The following is a 17,409-nucleotide window of genomic DNA, read 5'->3' as shown; positions in this document are numbered from 1 at the left end:
CCATGAAGCCAGTGTTTATCACAAAGAGGCTCAAACATGTCCTAAGGTAAAGCCAGACAGCAGCTGAAAAACAAAATGAAACACAAACTAACATAAAATACCTGTCATGTTAAGACTGACAGTTTTACTTATGGGTGTAGCTCATGTTTTATAGATCAAAGACTGCTCACTGACTGCGATCATGAAAAACGAATGCATTTCATTTCATATGGGGTAAAATAGAAAATGTAGCTTTGAAGTGCAACAAAAAACTGTGGAAGAACACTGAGCTTGTTTGAGCAAAGACAAAATACTGATGCAACAAGGCTGACATTAAATATTTATATGAATAGAAATTTACATCTCAGACACTGTACCACAACATAGTCTGACTGCAGTAAATCAAAAGTTCTATTCTGAATAGCTGTATTTAAAGCACAGTGTAGAATAATGGTGGGGATATAGCTACTGCAGGTGGGGTGTGGGTGACCACATGAAAAATGATGCCATTGTGCAGACCTTTATTTACCTTTATTCAACCTGGATTATTTTCATTCATTTTTTTATGTTTAAAAAAAAATGTGTGGGACCTGAGCCATTTGTCAGATTTTGAAGTGGGTCACACCACAAAAGGTTTGAGAACCACTGGTCCAGAGACAGATCTGCAAGGTCCCGCTCATCCCTGAATGATTGCTCTCCCTAGTGTGCATCGGCTGCCACTACAGTGCATTTACCTTTGTCTGATAATTACTACCACTTCAACACCTTTCTTTATTGTAGTATAAATTGGTGAGCACAAAGAACTCACCTCAGTATATAGGCAAGCCAATAAACAGATACGCCTCCAAAGAGACACTTTAATCTTTGCTAAAATGACAATAACTTAATTTCCTTTTTTAAATTTTTATTATTTGCAGGACAAACTGTACATATATATCCAGAGACCTTCGATTGAAAAAGACATTCCAGTGAAGAGGAAAAACGTGATGAATCAGTCTGTGAGTGACTGTGCCATTGAGGTCTTAACTGTCCATATATATTACAATGATTACAAGTCTATTTTTTATGTTATATAGTGAAGTTGCTACACTGGATATGCTGAAGTGCTGAGAATGACTAAAACATAGGCTTTATTGTCCAAACATTCAATACTTTAAATACTTCATTGGCACTGTGAAAACGTCAAAGAGGGATACAACTGAGGAAATGCTGACTTGTTGTTACAAAAGTTTAGTGATATATAGAATTTTATAGAAATACAGAAGAAAACCATTTATTGTACTGACCACACAAAACTGTAGAGAATTTAATAAAAAAAAAAAAAAAAAGCATCCAGCTTCACTTGGGACATGCCCTTTTTTTTTTTTCAGAGGCTGCATATAGCAATGGCACAGGTGGAAAATGTTACATTAAGTCTAAAATAGCATGTACAAATATGATAAAAGAAATGAACAAAAACGCAGCAATAACCTGCCTTCAGGAGAATGTTTCAGGAGTGAAGCCCCGCCCCCAATCCCATGGTGATTGCTTGCTGCTCTCAGAAGTTATGATTGTTCGTGTTTACTGGCGTTTGGCTTTATAAGGTCGGGAACGTTTCCTTCTATCGGGCTTCCTCTGTTTGTGCAAGCGGCCAATGCTCACTCCCTGCCGACGACGCACAGATATGTTCTGCTCCACAAGGCTAGCCAACATGCCTGCACAGGAATACCAGCAAAAGTTACAAAAATACCAACACGGCGCTTGTGTTTTGTTTGTTTGTGTAGAAAAATGTGTACTTCTGATTGAATGGGCACACAACTGAGTGCTTCTCATTTTGTTCTCTCATTCCTAAGATTCTTATTCTTAGTAAATACAGAAAAATGACTGACACTTTCTATGAAGACATTCATAAATGTGGTAGGATTTAACTTGTACACAGTACTAGTGACCACTGAGAATTTATGGAATATAAATGAAATCTCAAGAGTTCCTAAAGGCTGGTTTAGACAGGAAGGGAAAAGGAATGCAAGATAAACTGTGATGGAATATGGCGATCAGCTTTACCTTCTTGGGCCAGCATTGATATAAAGGTGCAGATAAACTCATCATAATTGTGGGTTCTTCTTTGATCATCGATCTGAACACATGGAGGTAAAAAGAAAGAGAGATTTGATTATACTTGTATGTTTTTAAAAATGAGTCAAATAAATGATGTTAAATTTCTGTGAAAAAGTCTTCAACCACCCCTGATTTGTATTAGATTTTGCTAAGAAAATGGTAAAGCAGTGCAGTGTTTTACTGAAGCATGTGCAGAATGCATGGAAATACAGTATATACGGTAAAAACAGTCTGTTGAAAGTGAATATTTGCTATGACCACTTAAATTTTTCAACACTGCCTGAACTCTTAGGCAGTTTTCTTGTAATGTCATGTTAAAAAAAAACAAAAAACTGAAGCTCTTGTCAATTAGAAGCTTTCCAGATGGTAATACATGGTGGATGAAAAGCTAAAAGGTACTTTTAGATATGCTACACACTACTTTTAGCTACAGATGACTACAGACACTAACTGTTTAACCTTCCTCTTTAGCATTTTTCATAGATTCACCCAAAGAAATTTGAATTAATGATGTGTTTTTGTGACAGGCTGCTAGTAAAGAAAAGTTGTTTGCTATGTTTACACACAACACTGGATCATCCTTTGAGTTAGATGCCTTTTTATGCTTGAATGATTCATAGGTCAGTGTTAAGTGGCTTAAAAAATGAAAAGAAAAAGCACAAGCTTTTTTTGGCTTATTTGAAGCAACATATAAACAAAGGGGCAGTCTGAGACTTGTCACAGAACTGAAAACAAAAACCTACTTTATATTTCTTCCTCTTTTCCACCTCTTCCTTTAGATGCACCTCATAATTGGCAATGTCAGCCTCTACACACTTGAGCAGTGCAAGCAGCTCCTGCAAAAGACAGAAAAATAAGACACTTTGTGTGTTCTAACATACGTGACTGGCAACGGCTCATTAATTGTCAGCACAAGCAAAAAGAAAAGTACTGTGACATAAAGATAAGTTGCGGGGGTTGATAAACATGAGTAACAGTGTACACAGTGGAATAAATCCTGGTGATTTTATGGACTTACTTTGGGTGAATACTTATCCCCAAGAGGCTTGCTGTCTGCAGGAGTTTCCACGGTGTTGAGCTTTTCCTTGCCTGGTTTCACCTCAGCTCCATCTGTGCTCCCTTCTTCCTTCTTCACCTCTGCAGACGGTCCCTCATCTCCTCCTTTCACGCCGTCCTTTCCGTCTGCCTGCTCTTTGTCTTTCAACTTCTCAGGAGTGCTGGGCCTCTTTGTGCCATCAGCAGCCGAATCTGCTGTACAGGTGACACATGTGTTTACTTCATGTCTAAAATTATTTACATACTTGAACTGAAAGGATTACCTGAACAGAGGCTTTTAAACTACCTCATGTAAAGTCATTAATGACCCTGTCTACTCACCAGATGGAGGGAGAGCATAGATGGTTCCATCCTCCTGTAGATGTAGCAGGGCCACACTGACAGAGGGGCCGAGCTCCCGTACGGCACGGTTATGTCTGGAGTCGAGCCTCAGCATCTCATCTTCTCCAAACAGCACGCGAGACAGATGGGAAGCGACCGGACTGGATGGGCGTGTGGCAGCCTGGGAGCGAGCCGGAGAGCGCAAGGGGGAGTTAAAGGCGCTGCCAATCTCAGAGGCTGTATCAGTGCTCTCGTTGCTGGGTGTGGGGGAAGGTTGTGAAGCAGATGTGATGCAAATGCCCCCGGTGCGACCCTCAGTGCGGACAGACAGAGGTGTATTCAGGGCATCTTTTCTTTGAGCCTCCTTTTTTAGTTTCTCAGCCAAAACACTGAGGGCAATCTGGCTCTCCATTCCAGTCGCAACCCGTCCCGTCCTCGAGCGTAGGCTTGCCTTCCGCCTAAACCTAAAAAGAAAGAGTGACATTTACAAACACAGATTAAAAGAGCTTTAGCTTCAGGTCGGATCACAACAGGAAAAATAAAACAAAATCATCCGCCAGAAACAAATCTCCAATACTTGCCTGCTGGATGTCCCTGCAGAGCCAGTCATCTCTTCCTCCTCCTCATCATAGTCATCTTCATCATCTGAGTAAGGGGGTTGAGGAGGGCCTGGCATCCGAGAGCGTCCGACACCAGCCGCAAGATCTTCCTCCTCCTGTCAACCAGAGTGTTTAATAAAGTGCCACAAAATTAGCCCCGCTCCCCCCTTTTTTTTTTTCTTTTTCTAAGAATGTTTTTAAAGGAAATGTAAAGGCCCTAAAATAAAATCTGTAAAGTGAGTTAAAAGTTTAAGTGCAGAGCTAGCATGTTTTTAAATAAGGCCCAGTGTGCCGGACACACGACACTTTAGAGAGTGCAAGATGCAGAGAAGCAAGAAAAGAGAGAAAGCTTTACATAATTTGGCATAATATAGTTTCCATAATATTCGCCACCTAACTCTTGACTCTACTGCATGAAACAGCTAAATTGGAACCATTTCTATAAGCATCCACATAAACTGCTACATAATTCACATTTTAAGGAAAAAGGACATTAAACATTTAAAAAAAAAAAATCCAAGTTACCCTTTACCTTATAACGGCAAAGTGTGTAAACTGTGTGTCACTGTGATCTCATTGTTTGCTTGTTTTTTGTCACATATTTGAATAAACTCAACGTCTCTGAGGCTTAAATCAGTGGCCGGACAAAAAAAACAAAAACCCAAAACAGTCATACATTACAATAAAAATATCTAAAATGGCCACATAGATGATGGCTGTTCATTCCGTCTTCTTCTCCTTTCAGCTGCTCCCTTTAGATTCCCCACCAGCAGATCATCTGCCTCCATCTCACCCTATCCAAAGCATCCTCCTCTGTCACACCAACCCTCTACACATCCTCGGTCTCTACGTGAACCTTCTCTGTGGTCTCTTCCTCTTTTCTGTGCTAAAAAACGAAAATGCTAATTAGCTAAACACTTCTCTGACCCACTTCTTACCTGCATTGGAGACTTGGCATAGTTGTGGTTGTCCAGAAAGGCGGGCAGACGTTGAACAATGGGATTGGAACTAGTGACTTGCTGGGAACCTCCTCCGGTGGGGACTGGTGGTTTGCCCATGACCTTAGTGTTTCCTGACGAGCTAGTGGTGTCCTTGGACTGAACCCCTGAGTCGTCTGTTGTATATTTATGCTTCGGTTTAAAGTTTGAGCCGACTACACATTTTAAAGGAATAAATTAGAATGAAATAGCAGAAAGAGAGCCGACCGCTTTACCTGAAGATGCGTGTTCACCTCCTTGGGATGTAACTGGGTCTGCATCTGCTTCTTTCTTGACTGTGACGCTGCTTTCATCTGGAGAGGAAGAGCCTTGCTGCTTCTTGTCATGGACAAGCTCGGGCTGGGTGAGCCGGATCATCTGATTGGTGCGACAACATATTTTAATTGCATTCTCGAAAGAAAAAACAAAAACAAAAAAAGTCCATACATTTATTTTATGCGGGCTCTTCTTTTGGAGATCTTCCTCCCATTACAGCGGGAGGGTAACCAGATTTTTGGGTCTCAATCTGTAGTATTGCACAGTACCTTACGGTATAAGGCAGCTATAGTTTACTGTACACCGATGCTGTAAAATTAAAATTAAACATTTTAGCCCCATGCATTTCTTTTAAAATTTTCCCTTGGACAATAAAAAAAAAACAAAAAAACGTGAAGGCTAATATGCTCTCAGTTAATTGGACTTTGGGGATTGTAATTGGCCTGCAATCAAACTCAATTCCTGACCTTCTGTAGACCCTCCAGCACAGTCTGTCGATTTCGTTTTAATATTTCCAGCTTGGACTCGTACTTCATTCTGCGGTCAGGCACCACTGCCATCAGGTTAAAGCGGATATCATGGTATGGTTCGCTGGAAAAAAAGCAGTGCAGCAGCATAATAATGAAGCCTTAAGGATGACTGTAAAGCTAAAGCACAGCTACTTGAAGCTAACTGATTTAGGACTCACCCAGCAGTGGCCAGTCCAATCCTCTCCATAATAACACGCCGTGCCTTATCAGTCCATTCCTCCTCCTCACCCCAGGGTCCTGAAATATTGTGGTGGGTGATAGTTCATTTAAACAGCAATTTCCATAAAGTGAGTGCTCAACAACAGCATGGTTCAGTTCAGTTTAAAAAAAACAAAAAACTTCCATACGGAGAAATTAAAGGAGAGTCAATTTGTTTTGTTTGCATGATTACTTCAGAAAAGGCACTGCTTTATTTAAGACACCAAGAACTCTCGGTCAGTGTTTGTATTTAGCATAGACTCTCAAACAACCAATGAGGTTATCCCGGAATTCAGACTCTTTAATGGATTAAAGAAAATAAATAAAAAATAGAATAATGAAAGAAAAAAAGTCTCCCGAGTCTCACCGTGGTCAATGGGATAAGCCTTGAGCCCATCAAGCTCAAAGAGGCGGTCTTTGATGGGCACATAGCTAACAAAGTGGAAGGCTTCCATGGTCCGCACTGCACTGATCCCGTTCTGTTTTTCTGGCAAGTGCCTAGGCTCCGGTCTCCATAGAAACACGGAAAGAGAGCTTGAGAAACTGACGAATGCACAAAGCTTGACATCTCCCACAGTGTGGCAGACCAATCACAGAAGATTTGAAAAGGAATCACTGACTGAAACCAACCTGGCATGGCTGTTATGTGCTCTGGCAAGCTCTGGGGCATTTCCTATTGCATAACCTTTGCTCTGAAATATACATAATTGAGAGTTACACATGACGATACGGAAGAAGCAGTTCACTGTTGACAGAAACGTAAAAAGCATGTTTAGGTTACCTTAATGAATACATCCCCCACAGTAACCACAGTAAGCTACTTATATGATTTTTTTTTTTGAATGAATAGAAAGGGCCAGTGAGTGAGAGGGACAACTTACTTCTGGACTAAAGCCTTTTGTAAAAGCTTTCATGCGACTAAGGGTGGTGCCAAGCTCAACTCCACTGCAGTTCAGAAGAACACTCAGCAAAGCATGGGTGGCGCATGAATTCGGTATCAGCTAGATATAAAAGTGACAACAAGCACACATGTAAAATTAGACCACCTTATTCTTTTTTACTTTATAGTAACATATGAAAGTGTAGATGTGGATTTTAAAGGGCTGGAATCAAAATGTGTTAAAGGGCTTCTTTTGTTTTGGGTCACTTGTGATTGAATCCAGTTTTGAAGTTCAGTTTTTCTGTTCTGTGGTTTTGTAAGCATGTTATTTACAGGGTACTTAACAAAATTACATTTTTTAACAAATGATAAAATCTTTAGTTGATTAACAGCATTTGATCAAAAGAACAAAGATATAAAATATACAGAAAATATTTTAGTTAACTTTTTTAAAATTAAATACTAAACACAGCGAGCAGGCCTAACATTATGACTCTCTGGCTAGTATAGCATTGGCTCCCTGACCCCCTGAAAGTGTGCTGTGCTATCTGGCACAGAGATGGCCTCAAACCAAGGTTAGTGGTACATGTCAACGTAACATCCACATGAATGGCAGAACCAAAGGTTTCCCAGCACACATTACACTGCGTCTGCTGGCTTGACTTCTCCCTATCCAGACATCCACATTATGTAAAAGAAAACATGGTTGGACAAAGCTCCCTTCCTCCATTGCCCTGTGGTCTAGTTCTGATGCTCTTATGTCCATTGTTGGCACTTTCAGTGATGGGAAAGAGCAAGCATGGCTACCCTGACTATTCTGCAGCTATGCAGGCTTTGTTTTGGAGATGCCCTGACACAGTCATCTAGCGATCACAATTTGGTTCCTGCAAAACTCACTCAAATCCTTGTGCTTGCCTATTTTCCTGATTCTAACAAATCAACAATGGGGACAAAATGTTCACCTGCTCCCTAATAAATCCCACAAACTAACAGGTGCCATAATGAAAAAATAATCATTGTTCGCATGATCTCTCAGTGGTCATAATGTTATGCCTGATAACATCTACATATTATCTATTATATAAAAAATGCAAATAATGCAATTTATGACCCAAACTTTGTTCGAGCACTAAGTTATATCCAGCTTTAATTAGCATTAACAAAAATAATTCTTTTAGTCAACTGCACAAAAAAAAGGTCATTTTTACAAGTTTACAGAAAATGTATGCTATTTGTCCTGGTTTTTGTAACTTAAATGAATAAAAGTTAAATGACAAAAATTAAATAATTTTTAGTTACACACACACACACACACACACACACAATATGCATTAATTTTGCTCACCTGTGAGAAAGAACTAGTCTAGTTAGAGAGTGGGCAAACTTTATAGCTTGACACCTCATACGGAATTTAAAACAAGCCTAACAGCTTTAAATGTTGTCATAATACTACTACGAGAAAAGCACTCACCTGATGAGCAAAAAACATATCATTTACAATTTCCTCATCAATGACTGACGTTTCATCCACCAGTGTATTAACTTTCCTCCTGGATCTACGCTCCTCAATCCACTTGAAGAGGAAGATAAAGCCATAGACTGGGCTGAAAAATATAAATATAAAATACATGAATCCATTTAGACAGTTTGAGTGCTAAACCCAGATTTGCCCCGAATGATCCCCCAAAATCACAGACCTCTGACATTTGCTTTGGAGATCATAGATTTCCTCCACCTGTACCCCCTTGACACCTACGAGATAGAAACACAAGGAAATAGCATGATTTGTTTTAGGAGGACTCCACAGATCTACTGGTATTCACTGCAAACCAGCACAGCTACTCACCGAAATCTTCCACCAGCAGAGTGAACAGTCCTGCAATTATAAAGCATTCAAGGTTCAACAACGAAAAATAAAAACAGACAACACATGCCACTTTCACTGCTATCCTCCCTCTCTATATTCAATGTTTCGCCCGTCTTTACTGACATGACCATCTTGCACAACACAAAGCCTATTGGCATCCTACTTGCAAAGGTTTTAAACTCGTATTAGTTCATTGAAAAGCTAAATTGTGCCTCTGGCTTCATGTGGGAGCTAACGTTAGCTAGCTACGCGGTCCGTCGAAATTGCTCACCCGGATCGCTCTCGAGCTCTAGCCACCCTTTATTCATATTTGCATCTATGGGCAGCAGACTAATATCTAAGAGGTTCTCCAGTCCATGTCAGAACGTAGGGTGGAAATCTTAGCCGTATCCATTAACAAATCCGCTGTGTAGAGTCCCTAGGTAAACACAATAGAAAGAAGCCTCCTACATAATACGCGAACAAGAAACGACGGTTCGTCGCGAAAAACAGTCCGACTGGCAACTTCCTGAGCGAGAGCAACGACGAGCGGTCAACCAGGCATGGCGATAACGTCTAACATAACATAACCCATAAAAACTACACACAGAATTGTATAAATATCAGCGAGTTTGATGCTATGATTTAAACCATGAAACCTTCGGGGAAACAACCAGGTCCCTGATTATAACAGTAGCGACTATAAAACCGCGACGTTTGTCCAAAAGCAGCAGTAGAGGACCAAAATTTGGGGGGCATCTTTAATGTGAGTACAATAAACAGAACTATGGTTACATTAATAAGCTTACTGTAATGCGTAATATCCTAACCCAAAACTGCAAGTAAGAACGGATACCACGACCCCTGGGAAATCCGGCTAGTTAGTCGGAACGCAAGTTAGAGTAGTCTCTACGGGGACAGTATTTATGGTCACACTGGAAAAAATTGGAAATTAGCAACGTTTTATCAGGGCATTTACACAATTACCGTGCTTATTTGATTGAGTAATAGTTATATGCACTAACATACTGGCGTCTTAAACAGCACAGTGTCCGCTTATATAAGGTAAGCTCAAGTTTACGTTTAAATGACGCGTCTTAGTTAGCCGAGTGTGTTAGCTTTGCTCTAAGATGAGTTAGCATTAGCTGCTGGGACGTTACACCTACACAGTATTAGATCGCTATCTCGCCCGAACAGAGCAGTCGGTTCTGCAAAAAAAGCCGCTGCTCTTCCAGCACAAGTCACAGATGGGTCTCAGCCCGTCCCACCTCTGCCGCTCATGGGCCGTGGAGGTTACCGCTGACCCTCGGGGGCTGAAAATGCGTTTGTTGTTGTGTAATTAGCTAGCACATTGGTCTGCTGACATAGCCGACAAACAGTAACATTTTTTGTGGATGCAGTAATGCAGCCCAACAATAAGCCGTCTGACGACAGGTGCTTGATGTTAATCTTTTAAAAGAAAAATGCATAACATCTTACAGAGGTGGCTGCAAGCTGTCGCCATCCCGGGCTTAGAAGCCTTTTGGAAAGAGGGGGAGGGGGTTCGGGGTTTTTCTCCCGTGTGAATGAATACTCGTATTAATTTCATCTATGGACCCAGAAGGTAATAAACAAGAAATACGAAAGCTGAAAACGAAGTATATAAGAACTGAACCTAATTTCTGTCCTCCAGACAGACTGTAAACGCTAAACTTGTGAAGTTCTCCGGTATCAGACATCAGGTCTGCAGCCTTGACTTCACCTAGTGAACACGTTTTTTGTTTTTTTGGTTTCTTTTTTTATTTTTTGCAGAACTTAATAACAGCTTCATTATCATTGAACATGTACCGCGCTGTCCTCTAATTGTTGACGATCATTGTACGATTGAGTCTTTTAAAAACGTTTAATGTAGTTATGGCTTTTGGATAAAAGACGCACAAAACAAAATCAAACCTTTGTTTTTTATGTCCTGAAACGTCTGGGCTGCAGTTCAAACTGAATGTGTCAACAACGGGATGCCTTTTTTGTGATGTTGTGGTTTTGTTTTTTTGTTTTTGTTTTTTTTAGTTAATGTTAAGTATAAACCTCTTTTAGAGAAGGGAGACCCTTTGGAGTGCTTTCCTCTCTACCGCTGTGCAGCTAACCACACACAGACACAGTATAATGAAATGTATAAAAGTATAATGCATAATGAAAGGACACAAGTTTTGGGGTGAGGCAAACTTATTGCAGGATTATTTAAAAGAATTCAGATTTCTGTCTTAGATTTTGAAACAGTTGAATGTGTCCTTTTTATGGCCTATTTCTCCTTTGAATAGTGTTTATTGCTCTATCATTGCAAGATTATGAGATGGAGAGAGGAACAAATCCAGGTTAAGTAAAGCGGAACCACAACTCGATGGCAAATAAGTTTTTTTACACTGTTTTAACAATATTTACTGTAAAAACATGTAAAGGTCTCTGTAAAATACATAGCTGCTCTTGGTTTGTAAATATATGTCTCAAAGTGCACAGCACTGTGAAAAAGTACTTTCCATCTTTCTGATTTTGTTTTTTTGCCCCATTCTTCTTTGTAGAATTGTTTTAATTCAGCACAGTGGAGGGTTTTTGATCATAAACAGCCTGTTTAAGGTGATACCAAAGCATATCGGTCTGCTTTAAAATAGTTTTTCACACAGGGCAGGTAGGTTTGGATAGCTTTCTTTCTTTAATAAAAGCATTTTGAATTTACTTTGGTTAATATATATATATTTTGGATTATCTGAAACATGTATGCAAAAATCAGGAAGGAGATAAATACTTTTTCATGTCACTGTACATTCCACATGTTCTGGTTCCAACAATGCAGGGGATTTCTTTTTTCTTTTTTTGCTAACTTATCACCTTTGTTGTAATGTAAAGATTGGATGTGCCTCATTATTGCAGGGTTCCTGATGAAGGTGTGCAGGTAATACTTTGAGAGCCCCGTAAGACGCCATGTCTGAAGAGGCAATTTCAGAAAGTGACCTGGAGGCCAGCCTTAACAGTGAAGAGGAGTATTTAGAAAATGAGGAAGAGGAAGACAATGAAGACATGGAGGAAGATGAGGATGAAAATGATGGAGATGATGAAGACGACAGTGTTGGTATGTGACAAATTAACTTTGTGCTTTTACCTCTTAATATTCAGATTCATTTCAGGCATCAAATTCAGCAGTTTTGTTCTCTTAAGCCAAAGATCTGTAGCAAATATTAACTAGTATTCAACTTCATTACTGGCTGCTCCCTTGTTAGATCGACCTGCGAGTGCCCAGAGCCGGACAGAAACGGGTCAGGATGACAGGGACTCCACCTCAGCTACCTCCGGAGAGCCTTCTTCCGAGCCTCCATCTCAGCCTGCATCCCGTCCATCCTCCAGGGCCCCTTCCAGACCTGCCTCTCGTTCTCCAACAAGCCCAGAGAACTCGAGCAAGAGTGGGCCGCCTTCCAGCAAAACAAAGAAACAGAAAGCCTCTAAACTGAACAAATCCTCAAAGTCTCTGAAAGGCTCCAAACCTTCAAAGCCATCTAAGCCTGCACACATGAGGAAGAATATCAGGTACAATTATGTTTCTATGATTTCTAGGTATATTTCCTAATAAATCTTTGCTTGTGTGTAACCAGAAAGTTTTCTCTGTGCTTATAGAAAGCTGCTGAAAGAGGATCAGCTAGAGGCTGGAACCAAGGCTGCTCAGCAGGAAGAGATGGAGAGGCGGAAACGTCTGGAGCAGCAGAGGAAGGACTTTCCTACACCAGCTCCAGCTGTCCCTGACTCTCAACTAGGTGACTTTCTAAGACTGAATTGTAAACAGTATTTCAGTTTGGCAGCTTTCATAATACTCAGTTTCTAAGTTTCCCATTCCCTTTCCATCTTTCCAGCAGTGGAGACTGCTTCAATTTTAGGAGAAGTGTCTCACTTAGTCCCTGGTCTCCTGAGCAAGCAGGATGTGATCTGTCTGGACAGCAGTGGTGAAGAAGATGAAAAAGCGGAGCCAACGTTGCCCGGACTTCCCATTAGAGATGGTGAGATTGATGATAGTTCTGTGCAGTTGTAATTTCTTATTTCCAAGTTAATTTAGATGATACTAACCCAGTGTTTACTTCACCAATGACTGCACAGATGTAATTGAGCTCAGTTCTGGGGACGAAGACGCCCTGCAGATAAGCAGTGAGTCGGCTGATGAAGATCCTGATGGTGCCCATGGGACAGAGGAGAGCAGTGGAGCACACATCAACGATGATCTGAACCTGCCTGATGTTCAAGGTCGAGTGCTGGTTAATATCAATCACCCTGCAGAGGAGAAAGACATTTTCCTCGCCCCACAGCTGGCCAGGGCTGTCAAACCTCATCAGGTATAGCTGCCATCTCATACAGCTCATATGCTTGCAGAGCATAAATCTTTGGTAACATTAAAAAAAAAAAAATCATAGTCCAGCTTGTTTTATTGCTTAACCTTTTCTTTTCTTCATCTCTAAGATCGGGGGAATCCGGTTTCTCTATGATAACCTCATTGAGTCTCTGGAGCGCTATAATACCAGCAGTGGCTTTGGCTGCATCCTTGCTCACAGCATGGGGCTGGGCAAAACATTGCAAGTCATTTCCTTTATTGACATCCTGCTGAGGAACACTGAGGCCCACACTGTGCTTGCTATTGTCCCTGTGAGTAATCAGTGTATACGGGGTTTAAAAAAAAAAAAAAGTAGTTATGTAAGTTGCACATTAATGTTTCCTGAAATAACAGTTATGTTAGGATTAAAGTAACATTCCACATTTTTTTGTTTCCTTCATACAAGGTGAACACACTTCAGAACTGGCTAACAGAGTTTAATCTCTGGCTCCCACCTCAAGAAGCCCTCCCCCCTGACACCGACCCCACATTCGTCACTGGCCGCACATTCAAAGTTCACATTCTCAATGATGAGCACAAGTATGTAACTTAGTGATTTGTGTGCACTGTGAAATATTTGAGCTGTTTAATCATGTTGACTATGTGACCTGCAGAACAACGCTGGCCAGGGCCAAGGTTGTGGAGGAGTGGTCTAGAGATGGAGGTGTGTTGCTCATGGGTTATGAAATGTACCGGCTGCTGTCCATGAAGAAGAGCTTTGTGATGGGCAAGAAGAGGAAATCAAAGAAGCCTGCCGGACCAATCATCATTGACCTGGATGAAGAAGACAGACAGCAAGAGCTCATGAAAAGTAAGTACAAGTATAAGGAGCCGTTGGAAACTATACAAACATCTATGTAGATGTTCCTTGTCACTCTAACACTGTTTGAGTCATTGAATTGGACCTTATGACCATGATCTGTTAATTGTACCCGCGGCTATACAAGGAGTCATATTGTACTACTTAATGTTACTTAGCACAAGTTCTCAGGTATCTGTGACTGTTCACAGCACCCATACAGTGAGTGAACGTGCCTTTCTACCCATGCTTGTTAACATTAGCTGATAACTTAGCACTCCCTCATCTTATCTAAATAAGTCACTTAAAGCTCAGAAAAAACTTATGGCAGCAGCGATAAAGCTAAAGCCGAGACTTCTAAACGAGCCAGTGACATGCTTCCATCTTTTGTATGCAGTTTACACTTTCATCTGTTTAATTTTCATCCTTTTTCTTCAGGTATTGAGAAGGCCATAGCACGGCCCGGCCCAGACGTAGTGATCTGTGATGAGGGCCATCGCATTAAGAACTACCACGCCAGCACATCCCAAGCCCTAAAGAACATCCGGTCCAGACGCAGGGTAGTTCTGACAGGTTACCCCTTGCAGAACAACCTTATCGAATACTGGTGCATGGTGGACTTTGTCAGACCTGACTTTTTAGGCACACGCCAGGAGTTCAGCAACATGTTTGAGCGTCCAATCCTAAATGGTCAGTGTGTGGACAGCACTCCTCAAGATGTTCGCTTGATGCGCTACCGTAGTCACGTGTTGCATAGCCTGTTGGAGGGCTTTGTCCAGCGGTAAGCTTTCAGTCAGGCTCAGAAATTGAACATTGTGAAAACGAAGCATACTAATATGGAAGTTGCTTACCTCACCACGTTCACGGGAGTGCTTTTTTTGTTTGCAGACGAGGTCACGATGTGTTGCGAGACCAGCTTCCCACGAAGGAGGAGCATGTGATCCTGGTACGGCTCTCCCCCATTCAGAGGGCACTCTATACAGAGTTTATGAAACGCTTTCGAGAAGCAGGGAACACAGGCTGGCTCGGCCTCAATCCACTCAAAGCTTTCTGTGTTTGCTGCAAGGTAAGACTATGGATTTTTTTTAAAAAATTTTTTTTACTAAAACCCCTGTTTACATTGGGGAGCTTTTTTTTTTTTTTTTTTCTTCTTCATCTTATCTGAGTTGCTAAGTCCTGTGTCGTCGTCATCATCATCATCTTCTCCATCTAGATCTGGAATCACCCAGACGTCCTCTATGAAGCCCTGCAGAAAGAGAATCAGGCCAACGAGCAGGACCTGGACCTCGATGACATCACTTCAGCTAGCAACCCTCGCTGCCCTGCACCCGGTGCTGGCCTCAAATCCAAAGTAGCAGACTCAAGCAACAGTAAAGTCAACAGCACTCTGCCACCACTCAATTCCTCTCAGGACAGAGCCAATCAAGTCATCACATATGAATGGGTATGTCACGAACATAGAGCTTGGCTTGACATTTTTAGTGTCACTGTTTAATAACAAACACACAGTTTAAAGTATGCCAGGAGCATGCCTAAAGGTTTGTTCTATACTTTAGGCAAAGGACATAATGTCCAACTATCAGACAGGAGTTCTGGAGAACTCTGCCAAGATGGTTCTGCTCTTCCATTTGATTGATGAGAGTGTGAGGAGAAGAGACAAGATTTTGGTCTTTAGGTAAGTCCTCTGCCCCATGCACAGGGCATTAAAGACAAATCCACCAATAAGAAGCTTATAGAAGACACTGACTGCAGTTTGCCTAATTAACCTCATTTTTCTAGGTTTTCTGTGTCTTTTCAGGTTACTTTAACAATTACCCCACATTCTGAACTTTCTTGAAAACAAACCAATTACTGGTCATAGCCATAAAAGTAAGCACACTTACTTTGCTTAGCCCTTACAATCTGTTTTTGCTGTATTTCCATTAGCCAAAGCTTGTCCACCTTGACGGTCATTGAAGACTTCTTATCAAAGAGACCCATGCCGCAGGGCATTGCCTCCACTGATGGCCAGAGCCAGAACTGGGTTCGCAACCTCAATTACTACAGTGAGTCATCCAATCTGCGCCCTCTGCAGAAAATGCGCTCTTCAACACTGAAACCTCAAAGTTGTGATTGCCTTTATTGATTTGGTGTCCCTGGCTGCAGTTTCTATAGTATTGGATTCGTCCACTCATTATATTCTTTTGTGGAGAAGACAATGTATTCTATAGGAATTTGATGAAAATGTTCCTAAACTCAGTATCTCTTCTTCATTTCACAAGTTAAAGTGTGTTCAGGTGTTTCACTGTAAAGAGATGCTATACCCCTGCTTTGTGTGTCTGCAGGACTGGATGGAAGTACATCTGCCTCAGAAAGGGAGCGGCTTATTAATCAGTTTAATGATCCAGAAAACAGCTCAACACGGGTCTTCCTGCTTTCTACCAGGTATAAATCTCTGCATTCGCTTCATTTTTTTCTCTCTCACCTTTTCTCATTAATTATTTATTTAACATTTATTTGTTATTCTTTTTTTGTGTATTTCAGAGCGGGCTGTTTGGGGGTAAATTTGATTGGCGCAAATCGCGTCGTCGTGTTTGATGCATCGTGGAACCCCTGTCACGATGCCCAGGCTGTGTGTAGGGTTTACCGATATGGTCAGAGAAAGCCCTGCCACATTTACCGCCTCGTCTGTGACTTTACCTTGGAGAAAAAGATCTACGACAGACAAGTCTCCAAACAGGGCATGTCGGGTAAGGGATTTCTTAATCTGAACAAGAGCTGTTAATCGTTACAGTGGACAGGTACTTCACTTGAGCCCTTATAAAAGCTCTGGTCTTGCCCCAGTTACACAGACCTAGAGACCAAGTAGCAACCATATACTGAAATGTGTGTTCCCTGACTGGTTGGAGTGTGCTTGTTGGTACTTGGTGTGAAATTGATCCCCAAAGCCAGAGTTACACAGGCCTAGAGACTGAGCAGTGATCTAGTGATAGCAACGGGTTACTGGCAGTTGCTACCAAGGCACTGGTTGCAACAAGGTGTATGGTGCTGCACCAAAAATTTTCTTGCCATTGCTTTGCTTTGTTGCTTTGTTACTAACATCGACTGGTATTTCTCAAATGCTGAAACTTTGTTTCTGTGCCTTTAAAGACCGTGTGGTTGATGACCTGAACCCAGTGCTTAACTTTACTCGTAAGGAGGTGGAGTCGCTGCTGCACTTCGTTGAGGAGGAGCCTGAAGCTGAGAAAATCCTTCTAGAATCCCTGGCAGTATATGAGCCAGTGATATCTCAAGCTTGTCAGCTTTATCCACGTCTCATCTCCAAGGTACTGTTGCAATAAAGTTGTTACTTATATTCCACAGACTCAAAAGCACCTCCTATTTCAAAGTACGGTAGGAGGTGTAGTTAGTGGAATGTTGTGCTATGATATATTAAAAGATAACTGTCAAATTTTCAGATTTTGCTATTGCTTAAGTAAGAATATTAA

At 41.3% G+C, this 17,409-nt stretch overlaps 2 protein-coding genes across 8 annotated transcripts in view; one reads left to right on the top strand and one right to left on the bottom strand.

Moving 5' to 3' along the window:
• Window positions 1–866: 866 nt before the first annotated feature.
• On the bottom strand, window positions 867–10,257 carry bap1 (BRCA1 associated protein-1 (ubiquitin carboxy-terminal hydrolase)). Of its 4 annotated transcripts, none has more exons than XM_014336792.2 (17): window positions 10,239–10,257; window positions 8,760–8,789; window positions 8,611–8,665; window positions 8,385–8,517; window positions 6,915–7,034; window positions 6,664–6,725; window positions 6,401–6,543; window positions 5,994–6,072; window positions 5,773–5,896; window positions 5,266–5,407; window positions 4,991–5,166; window positions 4,035–4,168; window positions 3,454–3,917; window positions 3,095–3,327; window positions 2,820–2,912; window positions 2,023–2,095; window positions 867–1,673 (listed from the first exon to the last, which is right to left on the bottom strand). In XM_014336792.2, exons 4-17 carry the CDS (start codon window positions 8,400–8,402, stop codon window positions 1,540–1,542), a joined length of 1,995 nt encoding a protein of 664 aa, XP_014192278.1. In that variant the 5' UTR covers window positions 8,403–8,517; window positions 8,611–8,665; window positions 8,760–8,789; window positions 10,239–10,257; the 3' UTR covers window positions 867–1,539. The 4 variants fall into 4 exon arrangements, with proteins under 4 accessions (XP_014192278.1, XP_042080866.1, XP_014192277.1 ...); XM_042224932.1 differs by lacking the exon at window positions 10,239–10,257 and adding an exon at window positions 9,569–9,656; XM_014336791.2 differs by lacking the exon at window positions 10,239–10,257 and adding an exon at window positions 9,052–9,239 and having other exon boundaries at window positions 3,095–3,324.
• rad54l2 (RAD54 like 2) overlaps window positions 9,384–17,409 on the top strand; it is a 12,260-nt gene continuing 4,234 nt past the window's right edge. For 2 of the 4 annotated variants that reach the window (XM_042224930.1, XM_005932231.3), the window contains exons 1-17: window positions 9,672–9,824; window positions 11,664–11,862; window positions 12,011–12,314; window positions 12,402–12,538; window positions 12,635–12,778; window positions 12,876–13,108; window positions 13,233–13,415; window positions 13,550–13,683; window positions 13,758–13,954; window positions 14,381–14,723; window positions 14,831–15,008; window positions 15,156–15,386; window positions 15,499–15,617; window positions 15,869–15,987; window positions 16,267–16,366; window positions 16,466–16,671; window positions 17,072–17,247. In XM_042224930.1, the coding sequence (XP_042080864.1) occupies window positions 11,715–11,862; window positions 12,011–12,314; window positions 12,402–12,538; window positions 12,635–12,778; window positions 12,876–13,108; window positions 13,233–13,415; window positions 13,550–13,683; window positions 13,758–13,954; window positions 14,381–14,723; window positions 14,831–15,008; window positions 15,156–15,386; window positions 15,499–15,617; window positions 15,869–15,987; window positions 16,267–16,366; window positions 16,466–16,671; window positions 17,072–17,247 (2,952 nt within the window). In that variant the 5' untranslated portion in view covers window positions 9,672–9,824; window positions 11,664–11,714. Of the gene's footprint in view, window positions 9,526–9,671; window positions 9,825–11,663; window positions 11,863–12,010; window positions 12,315–12,401; window positions 12,539–12,634; window positions 12,779–12,875; window positions 13,109–13,232; window positions 13,416–13,549; window positions 13,684–13,757; window positions 13,955–14,380; window positions 14,724–14,830; window positions 15,009–15,155; window positions 15,387–15,498; window positions 15,618–15,868; window positions 15,988–16,266; window positions 16,367–16,465; window positions 16,672–17,071; window positions 17,248–17,409 lie in introns of those variants that run through there. The other 2 variants (XM_005932230.3, XM_042224931.1) reach the window with 2 other exon arrangements.

The sequence above is a fragment of the Haplochromis burtoni genome, unplaced genomic scaffold (genome assembly GCF_018398535.1).
Source record: "Haplochromis burtoni strain Fernald_Lab_line unplaced genomic scaffold, NCSU_Asbu1 Contig_156, whole genome shotgun sequence".
Taxonomy (NCBI): domain Eukaryota; kingdom Metazoa; phylum Chordata; class Actinopteri; order Cichliformes; family Cichlidae; genus Haplochromis; species Haplochromis burtoni.
Note: the sequence above shows the minus strand (reverse complement) of the source record. Positions and strands in the feature narration are given on the sequence as shown.

What these genes read in the sequence shown, in the direction of transcription:
- bap1 (XM_014336790.2), bottom strand. Translation starts at nt 9,088, where the DNA reads ATGAATAAAGGGTGGCTAGAGCTCGAGAGCGATCCGG. An exon ending in TCTGCTGGTGGAAGATTTCG is followed by an intron (nt 8,666 to 8,759) that starts GTGAGTAGCTGT and finishes TCTATCTCGTAG; the next exon opens with GTGTCAAGGGGGTACAGGTG. An exon ending in AGGTGAACACGCATCTTCAG is followed by an intron (nt 5,167 to 5,265) that starts GTAAAGCGGTCG and finishes AATATACAACAG; the next exon opens with ACGACTCAGGGGTTCAGTCC.